Source organism: Anabrus simplex, chromosome 9 (assembly GCF_040414725.1).
Source record: "Anabrus simplex isolate iqAnaSimp1 chromosome 9, ASM4041472v1, whole genome shotgun sequence".
Taxonomy (NCBI): domain Eukaryota; kingdom Metazoa; phylum Arthropoda; class Insecta; order Orthoptera; family Tettigoniidae; genus Anabrus; species Anabrus simplex.
The window spans coordinates 78,376,817-78,393,400 of record NC_090273.1 but is presented as its reverse complement, the minus strand read 5'-3'; the positions used below and the strand labels follow the sequence as shown (position 1 = coordinate 78,393,400).

The 16,584-nt window shown below is 38.1% G+C and overlaps 1 protein-coding gene across 2 annotated transcripts in view; it reads right to left on the bottom strand.

The window, feature by feature from the left end:
• LOC136881151 (uncharacterized) overlaps nt 1–16,584 on the bottom strand; it is a 208,006-nt gene that overhangs the window by 105,465 nt on the left and 85,957 nt on the right. For both annotated transcript variants that reach the window (XM_068229260.1, XM_068229259.1), the window contains exons 5-6: nt 10,785–10,948; nt 6,204–6,360 (exon numbers count right to left, since the gene is read on the bottom strand). In XM_068229260.1, coding sequence (XP_068085361.1) covers nt 6,204–6,360; nt 10,785–10,948 — 321 coding nt within the window. The remainder of the gene's footprint in view (nt 1–6,203; nt 6,361–10,784; nt 10,949–16,584) is intronic.

Here is a 16,584-nt window from a genome sequence, read left to right as displayed (position 1 = left end):
TAGAGGCCTATAATGTTTGGGACTTTATCGACTTTACCTCATATATTAGAGAGCTTGGAAATATCTTGACAAGTGCTTTAATTTTGATGGAGTATACTCTTTTCAAGAAAACTGATAATTTGTGAATCTAAAGAATTCATTATTGTTTGGTGAACTGAGTCAGTGTATTTACTGGACGTGGAAACAAACTTTATTGTCTTCTAAAGGGAGTTTAAACAATCTTAATGGCGGCAATGATCAACATTGGGTGAATCACTTTTGCAAAAACAGGAATACCAAATGTACTTTTATGGAATAGACTCTTTCCATTGTAGCAAGTAGCTACTACTTAGAAAGAAACTTCCATTTTTAGGTTGCATCTGAATATGTTTATTTACAATGAAAAAACTTTTGGCGCCGGGCTGAGTGGCTCAGACGGTTGAGGCGCTGGCCTTCTGACCCCAACTTGGCAGGTTCAATCCTGGCTCAGTCCGGTGGTATTTGAAGGCGCTCAAATACGTCAGCCTCGTGTCGGTAGATTTACTGGCACGTAAAAGAACTCCTGCGGGACTAAATTCCGGCACCTCGGCGTCTCCGAAAACTGTCAAAGAAGTTTGTGGGACGTAAAACAAGTAACATTATTAAAACTTTTGCTGAATGGGACTCTAAATGTTCTCTGTGAATGCTTGCATTTTGAGTGCAGTCAAACTGAAACTTACTGCAAATTTTAGAACCTGAAAACATTTTACTAACCAGTTTGTTTCTGAAGTCCTGATGAAGGACAGAAGAAATCACCTGATGCCTGAAATTGTCCAGGCAGAATCGTTGTTGAAGTTTACAACAATTTCACTCACTTGAAATTCTTCAAACTTAGATTGAAGGAAGAGTCCTTATTATATGGGTGAGTTTTCTTGGGCAATTATCTTCCTAGTCCTCACGTGGTAGGTTTTTGTCAAATTTGCTCTTGACGCTAGAAGCATTAAAACGTAGAATGCGCTTTAAAGACCCTGAATACTTGTGGTTTTCCATGGAAAATACCAGGTGATAATGATAGAGCAGTGCTGTGTTAATTACTTAACTTATTTTCCATTAGTGACTAATAAGAATCATCTCAATATCTTTATTCAGTAGGAGGTACCAGCAACATGGTTGTTGCATTCAGAAATGGTTTATAGGAAGCACAAGATTATCATGTTCTTGCAAATGCTTCATTTTCATAAACATAGGATCCAATATGGTAACATGTAGCTAAGTTTCCTCATAATTAATTTGCCTTGTACATGCCTCATATATTGATTTGTTAGTACTTACAGGGACTTCATAGTTAATATAAGAGAAAAAATATTATAGTGCATAATTATGATTCTTTACATATATTTTCACATTACTACACCAGTTTCTTGGAACTGCAATGTGCATGGAAGACAGATACAAATATCTACAACAACATACTTCTTTATATTTGTCTCTATCTCTTTTAACTTCCCTTTCTTTTTATTTTCTCCTTATTTGTATGTATGAAGTAAATATTGTTCAGACTATGGTTAATTCACTACCTTCTTCTTTGGTTGGGAGTAGGCCTACTGCAGAAAGGAAAGTATTCCCCCTCTCATCCCCACTTCCCCGTAAAGCCAGCATTCAACCAAATGTGCACGTGCAGCACTCAAGTCAGCCAATCACCGAAGAAATCCAATAGTAAACATAAAATGTAAAAGTAAGTTTATTGAGCACTATGTACTTTTGAATAGCTGTTTCAACCATGGATATCAGGTCGAACTAAGCTACAGTGTCCTTGCCATTTCTGCTCTCTTGGTTAGAATCTTAGCTACTGTATTGCCAATCTACTGTAGAATGTGGATGTGAAATCAGAAGGCTGTGGGTTCAGTTCTCATCAGTGTCCAATTGGCCATTTTATTCTGTACTTAACCTGAGAGCATGGAGTGCCATGCTAGAGCATGCATAAAACATTGGCAGATGTGGAGTGTTGTACATATGCACTGTGCAACCTCTGCATTATGCTACTACCGAGCGAGTTGGTTGTGTGGTTAGGAGTGCGCAGCTGTGAGCTTGCATTTGAGAGATAGTGGGTTTGACCTTACTGTCAGCAGCCCTGAAGATGGTTTTCTATTGTTTCCCATTTTCACACCAAGAAAATGCTGGGACTGTACCTTAATTAAGGCCACAGCTGCTTCCTTCCCGCTCCTACCAGTTTCCTATCCCATTATCACCATAAGACCTATCAGTGTTGGTGTAATGTAAAGCAACTTGTAAAATAATAATAATAATTATGCTACTATTTGGCATAGGGATTTGAACTATGACGCTTTCTTTTACATAGGGATAGTACATTGTTTCTTTTCCTTTTCCTTTTAGTAGTTGTTTGAACTCTCTCTATTTATCTTTCCTTTTCCTTTAAGCAATTTGAATGTCATCAATTTTAGTGCTGTGACAATTGATTATAGTGAGAAGTTGTAAAGCGCCTTCTCTGATGAGAGTAATTCTTTGCGTTTGAACAAATGTTACAACTTGAGTGATATTATCTTAATTCTAATGATAGTTTATTGGTAAATTATGTTGCATTGCATATGAAAAACTTCATGTTTAATTCCATATTAACGTTGACTATTCACTTTTTAAGGGATGTATTAGATCCACGTTTCAATACAAATCGTGATACATTGAATCATAAAAAATAACAAGTCATATTAAAATGTACAACATGTTTCATCCCTCAAATTTAGCTACACAAATTTAAATGCTAAAAATACATATAAATTAAAAATAACACTGTGTTACATTAAAAACTGAAGTGGAAATTTTTTATCAAAAAACCCCATCTGTTGTCTTAAATGTATTAAGTAACTATGTGAAAGATAATGCCACTGTTAAAACACAGTACTGTTACAATACACACATAACATGATGAGAATATAACATAAACTTCCCAAGTTCAACTGATCTTGAGTGTATCTAATGGGGCCAATGGGGAACACCTCTTCAATGTCTGGTAGAATATCATTTTACAATTACCAGTCTTAAGTTCTCCTTAGGACTCGGCTTATTCCATCCATTCCACAGTAAGATTCTTCTAGAACACCACTGCTCTCATTTACTTTTTTGAGAGGTTTTCCCTGCTATTTTGGACCCCATAAACAAGACTCATTCACCTCCTATATATCATAAGTTTGTACAATAATCAGCTGTTTCAAAGTGACATTGATTCAACTCCTGTATTCTCAAGATCACTGTTCTTCTTCCATGCATGTCTGAAGTAGGGAGAGGGATCTTTGTTATACTGGTAATTTGATGGCATTTGTTCATCCCACCAACACAATATTCTTTAAAGCATTTGTAATAAAAATGCTGCTCCTCTTAATGATTACAGGATCTGATGGCAAAGTTCCTCCTATTTTTCAATCTTTGTTTCCAGTAATCAATTTCGTACTTCCCAAGCTAGCTCCAGATATTCTGCCCAGTCAGTTGGGTCCCTAAATTTTTCACATATTTTCCTATAAACATTTTTAATATGGATCAAATCCTTGAGGAGATCCGGTGTGGTGTCGTCTTGGGTGCCTTGGCGATACTTACTATTATTATTATATATTATTATTATTATTATTATTATTATTATTATTAATAATAATGTTATTTGTTTTATGTCCCACTAACTACTCTTTTACAGTTTTTGGAGATGCCAAGGTGCTGGAATTTAGTCCCGCAGGAGTTCTTTTATGTGCCAATAAATCTACCGACACGAGGCTGACATATTTGAGCACCTTCAAATACCACCGGACTGAGCCAGGATCGAACCTGCCAAGTTGGGGTCAGAAGGCCAGCGCCTCAACCGTCTGAGCCACTCAGCCCGGCTTTATTATTATTATTATTATTATTATTATTATTATTATTATTATTATTATTATTATTATTATTGATGTTCTGGACCTGCAGCAAGATGCAAGACCGCTACCTGACGGTAAATTACATCCGCTGCCATTGTCATTGCTGACAATGTGACCAGCACCATTGTCGCGCATAGGCAAGTGCGTGGGATTTCTGGCGATACGAATGATATACTTCCGTGCATTATTGACCTTATTATAGAGGTGAATAATTGAATGGTCAATATCATTCCTATGGTTTATTTCAAATGTGTTTAAATTTTTATTTATATGCCAGGAGAATCTACTGTAATCTAACTTCAAGTTCTCCAAAGGAAAAGATGGCTCTTGAAAACGAACCCAGGAAAGATTAAAAATGATCGGTTTATGATCAGAATCAAGTACATTATAAACAGTAAAATCAATTGGTCTCAACTCCTTTTTCACCCCACTGCCATTAAGTTGATTTCCCCCTGAAAAAGAAAAGGTGTATTTCTTTATGTTTAAAGGAGATTCCAAATATCAATGTTTACATCTGTTACCTTAAGTTTTGAGATATAAGTATCCCCATAAAAAGAAATCACCTTTGTCGCCATAAGACCTGTCTATGTTGGTGCAACATAAAGCAGGTTTAAGAAAGAAGAATTCACTTTTTTCACTTCCTTTTACACTCCCCCCTTTAGTGAATTTTCTGAAAAAATACTTCTTTCTTTATTAGTTAAGGATCTTCTAAATACCAATTATCATATTGTACAGTCTTCAGTTTTTGAGATATGTGTCCTCATAAAAGGAATTTAATTCCTTTTCACCCCTGCCACCAAGACGATTTTTTCCCCCAAAAAAAGTGTTTTTCTTTGTTTTTAAAGGAGATCCAAATCCTCATACAATTAATTCAATTAATTTTTCAATTCTTTCACTCCCCTTTCATTGGATTTTCCAAAAACAAAAAGATATGTGTTTCTTTACTTTTAAAGGAGATTCCAAATACCAATTTTCAAGTCTGCAATATCTTCAGTTTCTGAGACATAAGTATCCAAATTAAAAGCATTCAACCCCCTTTTTCACCCCTCCTAGTGGGATTATCTGAAAACAAAAAAATATGTGTTTCTTTATTTTTATAGGAGATTCTAAATACCAATTTTTACATCTGTAAACTTTTTAAAGTTTTGAGATATAGATACACTCATTTTAAAACTTCACCTCCCCCATTACACCCCCTTAGCGACGGAATATCTAAAAATCCTCCCTTAGCTCTGCGATGATGAATGAGGCAGTCAGTCAGGACATGTTCTTTTATATATATATATGAGTAAAGAATTAGAATCAGATTTTCAGATGATGTTATTCTGTACAGAGAAATAAATAAGTTACTAGATTGTGAGCAACTGCTAAAGGACCTCGACGATATTGTGAGATGGACAGTAGGCAATTCAATGATGATAAATGAGGTTAAAAGTCAGGTTGTGAGTTTCAAAAATAGGAAAAGTCCTCTTAGTTTTAATTAATGCATTGATGGGGTGAATGTTCCTTATGGAGATCTCTATAAGTACCGGTACCTAGGTGTTAAATATAAGGAAAGATCTTCATTGGGATAATCACATACATGGGATTGAAAGTAAAGGGTAGAGATCTTTGCACATCGTTACAAGGGTATTTAGGGGTTGTAGTAAGTGTGTAAAGGAGAGGGCATATAAGTCTCTAGTAAGACCCCAACTAGAGATGGGACCCTCACTGGTATTACTTTATTCAAGAACTAGAAAAAATCCAAAGGAACACAGCTCAATTTGTTCTAGATGATTTCCGACAAAGGAGTAGTGTTACAAAAATGTTACAAAGTTTGGGCTGGGAAGATTTGGGAGAAAGGAGACGAATTGCTCCAACTATATTGGTAAGTGGTATGTTCCAAGCTGTCGGTGGAGAGATGGCGTGGAATGACATTCATAGACGAATACGTTTGTGTGGTATTTTTAAAACTAGGATAGATCACAATATGAAGATAAAGTTGGAATTCAAGAGGAAAAACAGGGGAAATATTTGTTTATAGGAAGGGCACTTAGGGATTGGAATAGTTTACCAAGGGAGATGTTCAATAAATTTTCAAACTCTTTGCAATTATTTAAGAAATTACTAGGAAAACAACAGATCAGGAGTCTGCCACCTGGATGACTGCCCTAAATGTAGACCAGTGGTGGGTGGGTGGGTCAGTCGGTCGGTCGGTCGGTTGAATACATTTCTATTACACTTTTAACATTTTCATTTGACTTGCCCTCATATTTTAAAATGAGGAATTTAAACAAAACTATGAAAATAATCATAGTCTGATAGTAATTTTAGACTTCAACTTACTGTTTTATGAACTGAATATTTGGCAATGACATTCTCTTCTGTATCTGTCTCACATGTATCATTCTGCACAAGAAACATATGGACTGGGATTTTATCTCTCACTAGTAAATTAAAATTTTTAAAGGTAACTGTAATATTTCTTCTTCCATTGTAGAGTCTGAAACAAAAATCATGATGGAAATGAAGAAATTGATAATGCAGACACATTAGTTCAGTTGGATAATATAGAGGGTGAGTCTCTCCTCAATGGAAAAATGCAGAGGTGGCTGAAGCTATAATAAGGAGGATGGTAAGCTAAGGATTGGAGACAGTTTATTAATTACAGTTTACCAAAGCTGCAGGAGAAGATATTGCATTGCCTGTAAGAAGTGAAACAAACCAAACCCCATGGAGCAACAGCCGTGAAGGGCCTTGGCCTACTAACCGACTGCTGTTCAGCCCGAAGGCCTGCAGATTATTAGATATCATGTTGTTGGCATGACGAATTCTCTTGGCTATTATTCTTGACTTTAGAGACCAGAGCTGCTGTCTCACCATTACATAGCTCCTTAATTGTAATCACATAAGCTGAGTGGACCTTGGAGCAGCCCTCAGATCCAGGAAAAAGCCCCAGGGCCACCGGGAAAGAGGTAGGCGCGCTACCTCCCTACAGCATGGGGCCAGCAGCAAGTGAAACAGCTCTACTCAGTGTTGAATAATGCAGAAACTACTGTCAGGCTCACTGTAGCGTGCATATATTGCTAGGCTATGCCCTCGTTGAAAATGTAATTTCACATTTCGCTATGCTGTGCGCCAGCCCTTGCAATGTCGTGCAGACAGGACAATGAAACAGATTCCCTCTCACCTCCCCTTTGCTATGCTGTGAACCAGAGAGTTGTAAGTGTCTCGCACAGACTGGAGAGGGCGATGGCGAGGTCTATTAACACAGAATATGCTGATATTTCATGTGTGGTTTGTGTGATAGAAATGCCCTAGCAGTTTTAAGGGAGTATTGGTGCTGATTTTTTAATAGATGGCAACCTCATAGATGTGTGTTTGAGACAATGCCCCACAACATATGAGAAATCAGTACAGTATGCAGGAAATCAGTAGCTGGGCTCAAAGGATGGTATGTTCGAATAGAAGAAGGTGAGTGCAAACCAGACGTTCAAACAGCACTTGCCAAGCCACAGTACGAATCGGCAAATCACAAAGTATGGCATGGCGTATTTTACGTGAGAATGTACAATACCTATTTCATTTCCAACTTGTGCAAGGTCTCCAGCCTAAGGAGAAAGAAAAAAAAATGGCTCTGTTCCTCTCGGTGGCTGCTGCGTAGACTTCGCGATGAGCCCAACTTTCTTAGCCACATATTGTGGCTGGATGAGTCACAAACCACAAGAGTTGGCACAACAAACATCTATAATTCACATGCACGGGCTCTGGAGACTCCATATTCCTCCTATCAGGAAATATTTTCAGTCAGTGGCTGGGCAGTATAGTGGAGAATATTTCGACTGAACCCTACGTACTGGAAGAATGTATTGATGAAAATTACTATCCTCACTTCCTTGAAAAGATTTCTGTGTTTGTTGGAGGCAGTTCCTACCAGTGTACAACCCCGCATATGGTTTCAACATGATGGTGTACTTTCCCATTACTTCCACTATGTTTGTCAATTCCTGAACATGAACTGTCCTTGGTCATGGTGGACCAGTGCTCTGGGCCACTGAAGTCCTGTTTTAACCCCTTTGGATTTCTTTGCCAGACTCTGTGAAGGAAATGAACCATCCCATGGAAGTTCATTCCTGAGAAGATCTCTTCAGTCACATATGGAACGCTGCCAGTCAGCATTGTTATACACTCCATCAGATGGCACTGTGAAGTTTCAGTGCATGAATATGGGTGTTAAAAGGATAGGCATGTGAAACAAACACAGAAGGAGAAAAGGGTCCTAGTGGGTCAATATAAGTGAAATGAAATGGCATATGGCTTTTAGTGCCGGGAGTGTCCGAGGACAAGTTTGGCCCGCCAGGTGCAGGTCTTTTGATTTGACACCCGTAGGCGACCTGCACGTCATGATAAGGATGAAATGATGATGAAGACAACACATACACCCAGCCCCCATGCCAGCGGAATTAACCAATGATGGTTAAAATTCCCGACCCTGCCGGGAATCGAACCCAGGACCCCTGTGACCAAAGGCCAGCATGCTAACCATTTAGCCATGGAGCCAGACTCAATATAAGTAATGGAAAGGAACAAAGAAATGTCAGGTCATAAAGAGAAAGACAGGAACATGAACAAATACAAGGGATGATCAAACACTAAGGTTACACAGCCGGCACTCGTAGAGTTTTGTCTATTATAGAGAAATTAGTAGTGTGTGGTAATTGTAATACATGCGGTTGGCTACTGTGCAGAATTTTAGGCACCCACCACCTACAGCGCTAGTTGTAGGTAAAATAATACAAATGATGAATTGTTTGGAAAACTGGTCTTGCGAAGAGATCCGCTGTTATTCGATTTCTGTGCACGAAAATTGTAACTGCAGCTGAAATTCACCAGCAGCTGGTTGAGGTTTACGGAGAGACTGTACTGTCTCGTCAGCATGTCGCAGAATGGTGTCTAAAGTTTGTGGCCGTGGCGCAGTGACTGACCCAGCGCGGCATCAACAGATTTGAACACAGCTTGCGTGAAGAAACTGATTCAGGACAACAGAAGGATCACGTTATGTCACATGACAAGAGAATAGGGAATGTCGTTCAGAAGCATCTAGGAGGCTGACAGTTCGCTTCAGACAAGGAGGTGAAACACGTTGCAACAATGTGACTGAATAATTGATAATCCTTTTTATCTTATTATTAATATACTGGTATATACATTTCCATTTATTTAGAAACAATCTCCTGTATTTACAGGCTGCCACTAAGAAAAAGGTAAAACATATCAGATTTTTCTATACAGTTCTATGCATAGAAAAAACTCTAAATTATAAAAAAATAACAGTACAATTAGTGCGGCATTTCAGTGCTGTAGATGGGGTGTCTCAGGATCTTGATGGAGTCTCAGAGGATGAGAGTCACAATTTCAGGGATAAGCTGCATTGGACATTGGAAGCGCTTCCACATGGCGACAAAGTGACAAGACCAAATTTGATTCATATAATATGCAAACAGTGATTTTATGCATTTAAATTCTTTTATGAGTAGCTCATTTCAATTTTATATGTTTGTTTCTGGCATCTTCTTTTGATGATTTATTTTATTGTATGATCATCTTCCAATGATAAAAAGCACAGAATTTAGTTTAAATTAATTTCATAGCTCATTTGTTTTTCCTTGAAATAATTGGAACATGATGTACCAAATGTTATAATTAATGTTTATGATTAAGTTCTGAGATTGTAATAATATTTTAAGCTGCTGAGGAAGAGAACTCTGTTTCCCATAGCATGTACGGTTTGTAATAAATTTCATATTTAGTAATGACAAGGTGGACATTTAATTGGATATATTCATGTGATATATAACGTGGCTGAACACGCTAGGACAGGTTTTTTACCAGGAAGGAATATTCAAACTCATTCCACGAAGCGACAAGTGCCTAAACCGATATGGATACTATGTCGAAAAATAACCTAATGTATGTACCATCAGTTGGCTGTATTGGCTGTATGAAATAAAATGTACACATTTCATTGCAGGCTTTGTAACCTTACCTTTTGATCACCCTTCGTATTAGGATAAACACAATGATAGACGATTGTAGCAACAAAAGGAAGCAGACAAAATGCAAAAGAACAAGGACAATCTCCAGATTTTCAGACACTATTGTCTTCACATAGATGGGCTCTCTCCTGATCAGTCACAGTTGTCCTATGTCCATTTTTGTCAAGTCTCTGCTCATTGTATGAATATCTCGAGACTGTCCTTATTTTTCTTTCAGAGATAATTATTTTATTCATCACTTACTTGTTTCTTTCCATTACTTGGATCGATCTGTATCCCTGCATGTTTTCCTATCCTAGTTCCTCATCTATTTTAATTCTTAGAGATTGTTTAGATTTTCAGATTGTAATTAGATAAATTTCTAATATTTTTTGTTCTGTTATTATCAGGGATCATGCCTCAGTACCCAAAACACATGAAGTTAGGAGCACACAGACAACTTCCTGTGTAAACACGTTATCATTCAAGTACAGCAGGACACAGAATATAGGTGCATCAAATTTTACAGGGGAAAGTACCATTTAGAAGAGATGGAAGTATTGGCACTATAAGTAGGTTTTTATGAATTCTGGAACAGATTCGGCTCACAGAAGTCCAGAACCAATCTTCTGGTACTTGCTACTTTACAAGGATCTTTATCAATTTTAAAATCACATCTGTAATCACAATGCTGTAGTTCCCTTCATATTCCTGTTAATGACCTAATAACCAATGTATTATTCTCTAATCATTTTTTGTATTTCCAAATGTTTAATTCTGTACTGTGTTATTAATTGTTCAAATTTAATTATTTTCTTTTTAATATTGTTAACCTTTGTCCTTGTGGCAAAACAGCAGAGGAAAACTAAAAGTATATATAAATTACACTTACTCAGAACTGGTATCAGCACTGCCCACTCCTGGTATCCTTTCCTGTGGTGGAATGTACCTATATTTAGTCATATTTTTATCCAGCAACCAAGGTTCGGTATTTATATTCCCCACGCTCACTACATAGCAGCTTGGGTATACAAAGTTGAACACTACTGATCCATTCTGTAAGGTGAAGTGGTCAATAGTTAAAAATTCAATTTTGCAACATAATATTAACAACCAAAAATAAATAAATATATATATATACCATGGTGACTTTCACTCGCTTTAATCACAGTAGCAATACATAACATATTAAAAACACAGAATAATAATGGAAGATATGAAATTATAAATTTAAATCATCAAATTAGGGATTGGAAAAATGAAGATTGTCCAGTTTTATCAAAATTAACCTGAGATATACAATTTGTTCCCGATACATCGACACGTTGATTGGTAGATAAAGGATGAATGTCCATCTAAAACAGTGGGATCTGCTGGTCATCATAGTTTCGAGTGTGTGGAAAAGGGAAATTGTCGGACTTTCATCTTTGTTCCACTCACTGCCGTCAATGCACCAGATGTTACTGTCAAGATAGATAAACATACTAAATCTTTTCCGACTCGTCAGTCACATTACAGTGGAAAAATTGTTTGTTAATTGGACGCAGACTTAAATGTGAAAAAAATGCCTGCACTATATTGCAAACAGAACCCTGATCTGAATATTAAGTACGAATTTTATTCGAAATATTTTTAAGAAAACTTCCAATATAGATTTGTATGCCCACAAGATGATGTGTGTTCCACCTGTAAGGAACTCTGAACAATGATCAGATCTATTTTTCTAAATGAATCGGCAATAGAAGTTGGAGTTGCAGTTGTAGAGTTGCTTATTCATAAGTGTAGGGCTGCAAAGTTTTATAAAAAGCAGGGAGAAATTGTTAAACTGTGTGTAGAATGGGATGATGTAGTAAGTATAGTGTTTGATTTCATGCAGAATGTCCCTTTGCTTTGTTTTATTTAAGAAAACTGTGGATTTTTGTGTTTGGAATTCATAACATGAAGAATAACACAATTCAATTTTATTGCTACTATGAAGGTCAAGCTAACTGTGGTCCAGCATGGTGTGTGGTTTTTTGTATGATTATTTACGTAGACTCCCTGACAATTCTTCACCTCATTAGTGATTGCTGCACTGGACAAAACAGGAACAACACTGGTGTTCGATTTTTGATGTATCTCACCATGATTGGAAAGTTTCAAATAATTCAACAATATTTTGCCCTATGAGACCACTCTTTCTTGCCTTGTGACTCATTTTTCTATTATCAAAAGTGTGTTATAAGGATGAGACAGGGTGTATTCAATTGAACAATATGTTGAAATTATAGTGAAGGGAAACAAACTGGGGGGGTCTCGCAAATCTGGAGTTCTGGACAAATGGGAGTGTGATGCGATGATGCAGGCCAACAGCATCAATAACATAAGGATTCAGAAGAAGAGAATCCTCATAGCCTCTCCACTTCAACTCCAAGCACTGACCTGCCCGGGGTGTCCCCTGCTAAACCGAGCAACCCAGCGAAAGGTTGGGTGTCCAATCCCAGCGGGAAGCTGGATTGGTGAACAGACTAGTGTTTGGAGGGCTGAGAGTTTCTATTATCATTTAATCCTGTTTTCCCAGACTGATTATGGGTTGGTGTCAGGAAGGGCATCCGACTGTAAAATGCCAGCCAAAACCAAACAAACATGGCAAGTTTTGTAAGTTTGGCCTCGGAAACAGCTAGGGCATTCCCCTCAGGAGACACGCAAGGATATTGCCTGCCCCTTCTGAAAAGTGTGCGAAGGCTACCGAATCATGGGCGGGCTCAGTTAAAGAAGCTAGCTCAACTTAGAATAGGTATGTTGAATGTTGGATCAATGACTGGATGAGGAAGAGAAGTTGCTGATTTAATGGAGAGGTGGAAGATTGAAATTATTTGTGTACAGGAAACTTGATGGAAAGGAAACAAAGCTAAAGAGCTTTGTAATGGCTACAAACTGCTGTATAGCGGGGCAAACAATCTGGGAAGAAGTGGTGTAGGAATCATTCTATCAAAGGATTTTAAGTCTTGCCTGGTGAATGTAAATAGGAAAAGTGACCTAATAATGAGTACTAGATTGTGCCTTGATGGAATGATTAACATCATATGTGCCTATGCTCCCCAGATAGGTTGTGAAGAGGAAGAGAAAGATACTTTCTGGAGCAATTTGGAAGAGGAAATTAGTAGCATACCAGCTGAAGAGAGAGTAATTATGGGTGGAGACTTGAATGGACATGTGGGTAACAATAACAGAGGAGATATACCAAGGAGAGTTCATGGAGGCTGGGAAATAGGTGAAAAAATGCAGAAGGTGAGAGAGTGATAAATTTTGCACTGGTATCAGACCTTCCTATATGCAACACCTTTTTCAAGAAATGTGACCAGCAACTAGTAACCTATAAAAGTGGAGGAAAGGAAAGCAAAATAGATTATCTCATGTGTAGAAGACAACATCTAAAGGAAGTACAGAACTGTAAAGTGATTGCGGGAAAACACGTAGCCCTACAACACAGATTGTTGGTGCTAGAGTGCCAGTGGTATAATTGCAGTAAGCCACGTCTAGAAAAGAAAACGAAGCCTAAAATCAAGTGGTGGAGATTGGAAGATCCTTAAATGAGAGAAGAGTTAAAAACCGAAGTCTTGCAGAAATATCAACAAATACAAGGAGTACAGAAGTGGTGGGAAGTGAACAGTGGAGTGATCAAACGAGCGGGAGAAGCTGTTCTAGGCAAAACATCCGGTAAAGCTGCACCTAGGGACAAAGAAACATGGTGGTGGAATAATGAAGTAAAGGAAGCTATCAAGGCCAAAAGGCTTGCCAAGAAGAGCTGGGATCGATCGGGGTCTGATGATGACAGAGAACTTTACAGACAGGCAAATAAAGCTGGTAAATGAGCTGTAGGAAAGGCAAGGTCAATTGCATAGGGTGATGTCTACGAGGAGCTGGAAACTACCAAAGGAGTAAAGAAGTTTTTCAGGATAGCGAAGGCAAGGGACAAGGCATCGAAAGATTTCATGCACGTCAAGCAGATGAAGAATCGAGAAAGAGTTTGTTCTTGAAGATGAGAACCAGATCAAAAAAGATGGGAAGAGTATTTCAACCACCTGCTTAATGAGGAAAATGAAAGACTGGTTTTTGAAGATGGTGTCCCCAATGAGGGTTTAACAATTGAAATTACTACAGAAGAAGTGATGATTGCTCTTAGGAAAATGAAAAATGGAAAAGCAACCGGTCCTGAATGAAATTCCAGTGGAAGTCTGGAAGTGCCTTGGAAAGATAAGAACAAATATGCTCTGGAATCTAATGTAGCAGATTTTTGAGGAATAGAAAATGCCCATTGAGTGGAAGCAGACAACAATAGTGCCTATTTACAAAGGGAAGGGAGACCTCTAGGACTGTTCTAACTATAGGGGGATAAAACTGATGTCCCATACGATGAAAATCTGGGAGAAGATTCTTGAGAAAAGGCTTCGAGAAGAAACAGCAATTGGGGATAAACAGTTTGGTTTTATGCCTGTGAGAAGTACCACTGATGCAATTTTTATGCTCCAACAAACCATAGAGAGGCACGAGGAGAAAAATAAAAGGTTACACATGGTCTTTATAGACTTAGAGAAGGCCTATGATAGAGTCCCACATCAGGAAGTCTGGAGATGTTTGAGGACCAGGGCAGTACCAGAAAAGTTTGTGAGAACTATCCAGGATATGTACGAGGGAGCTAGAACAAGAGTAAGAAGCAGTGTAGGGTTGACTGGATGGATACCAGTTGGAGTTGGGTTGCATCAGGGGTCCGCTCTGAGTCCATACGTATTCAACCTTGTGATGGATGTCTTATCTGATGGTGTACGAACTAAAGCACTGTGGTGCATGTTTGCTGATGATATTGTTGTGTGTAGCACCAGTAGAATAGAATAGGAAGAGAGGCTGGAAAGCTTGAAAAAATCCTTGGAAGACAGAGGCCTAAAAATTAATAGAAAGAAAACTGAATACGTGTGCCTCGGATGTGAGGGGAATGAATTGTTAGAGATGGATGGTACAAGCTTGAAAACAGTGAATGGTTTCAAGTATTTAGGATCTTTTGTGTCTAAGGATGGCAACCTAAACAAGGTGATTAACCGCACAGTGCAGTCTTCTTGGATGAACTGGAAAAGAATGTCTGGCATCCTGTGTGACAAAAGACTTGGCATAAGGGTTAAAGGAAAAGCCTACAAGACAGCAGTGAAGCCAGCCATGTTGTATGGTGCAGAGATGTGGGCAACAACAATGGCACAATGTAATAAATTAGATGTTGCAGAGATGAAGATGTTAAGATGGATGATTGGTGTCACTAGAATGGACCGCATCAAAAATAAGAAAATCATAGGAACAGTTAAAGTGACATAAATATCGAAGAAAGTACAGGAGAGAAGACTGCTATGGTATGGGCACATTATGCAAAGGGATGAAAGCTATGTAGGGAGGAGAGTGATGGAAATGACTGTGGATGGGACCAGAAATAGGGGGAGACCAAGAAGGAGGTGGACAGATAATGTACGAGAAGATCTGACGGAGAAGAAATTAGGGGAAGATATGTTTGGGTTAGGATAGAGTGGAAAAGACTTGTCAGAAACATCAACCCCGCTTGAAGCAGGAAAAGAAGAAGTTTAAATTATAGTGAATTGTAGAAAGAAGCCTCATGCATTTCAATTCAAAGTCATGAAATATGATAGTTGAGCAGTGGTGGCTGCCATATTTCAAGAAAAGTTGTACTGCCTTGGACAACCAAATGAAAGTTCTCACTTGCAAGCTATAGACATTTAATCTATAAATCACAGCTACCAGACTACATATGTGTATCGGAGTTTATCGATGGACCAAATTTCAGCTCCTTCAGGCTTGTTAAGGGACTAGAAATACCGATAGGTTCTGCGAACAAAGCATACAAAGAAGAAGTCCCTTTCAACTGTAAGAAAATTGAAGATGTTCAGAAAATCATTAAGTACATTCCTTCAGAGTATCAGGGATTTTACAATAATATTGTTTATTGGTCAACAAGAAGTGATGATTAGTCTGATGTATAAATGATTAGGACAATGAAGATAAAATGTGTTATTGTAAGAAATTGCAATATTGTGTGGGGTGTGCTGAGCTAAAAATTATTCTTTGTATCTGTTGTGGATTTATATGCAATAAACTAATTGGTTACTGTGATATAAAAAGAGTCTCTTAAAATAGTTTTCAGTTCTTTTGAAAAATTGAATTGTTGGAAAAAAGATTACTTTTAATGTTGTGAAAATACCCTCTATCTAGCTGTCTTTTTTTTTTAATGCTATTTGTTCGGGGTGTCGACCTAGGAAGACCTTTTGCTCCTACTTGCACCATATGTAATGAACCTGCATGTATGTGGAAATTGCGGAAGTGTAAAGAGTTGAATGTGAGGAAAGGAATGTTAAGGACGACACAAACACCCAATCCCCAGGCCAGGGATATTAATCATTTACAATTAAAAGCCCCTGACCCAGCCGAGAATCGAACATGGGGCCGCCGGTTGACAGGCAGATGCATTGGCCCCTACATCATGGGGCCGGACATCTAGCAGTCATAATATTCCTGCTGTGTAGCTTTACAACTTTGCAATGTATCACAAACTTCCAGGAGCAATAATTTCAAAACTGTTCAGTTTTTTCTAGTTTTCTCAAAACAGGGTTGCTTGGACATTCTCCCTTTTCCAATAACTGATTCGGTTACAACCT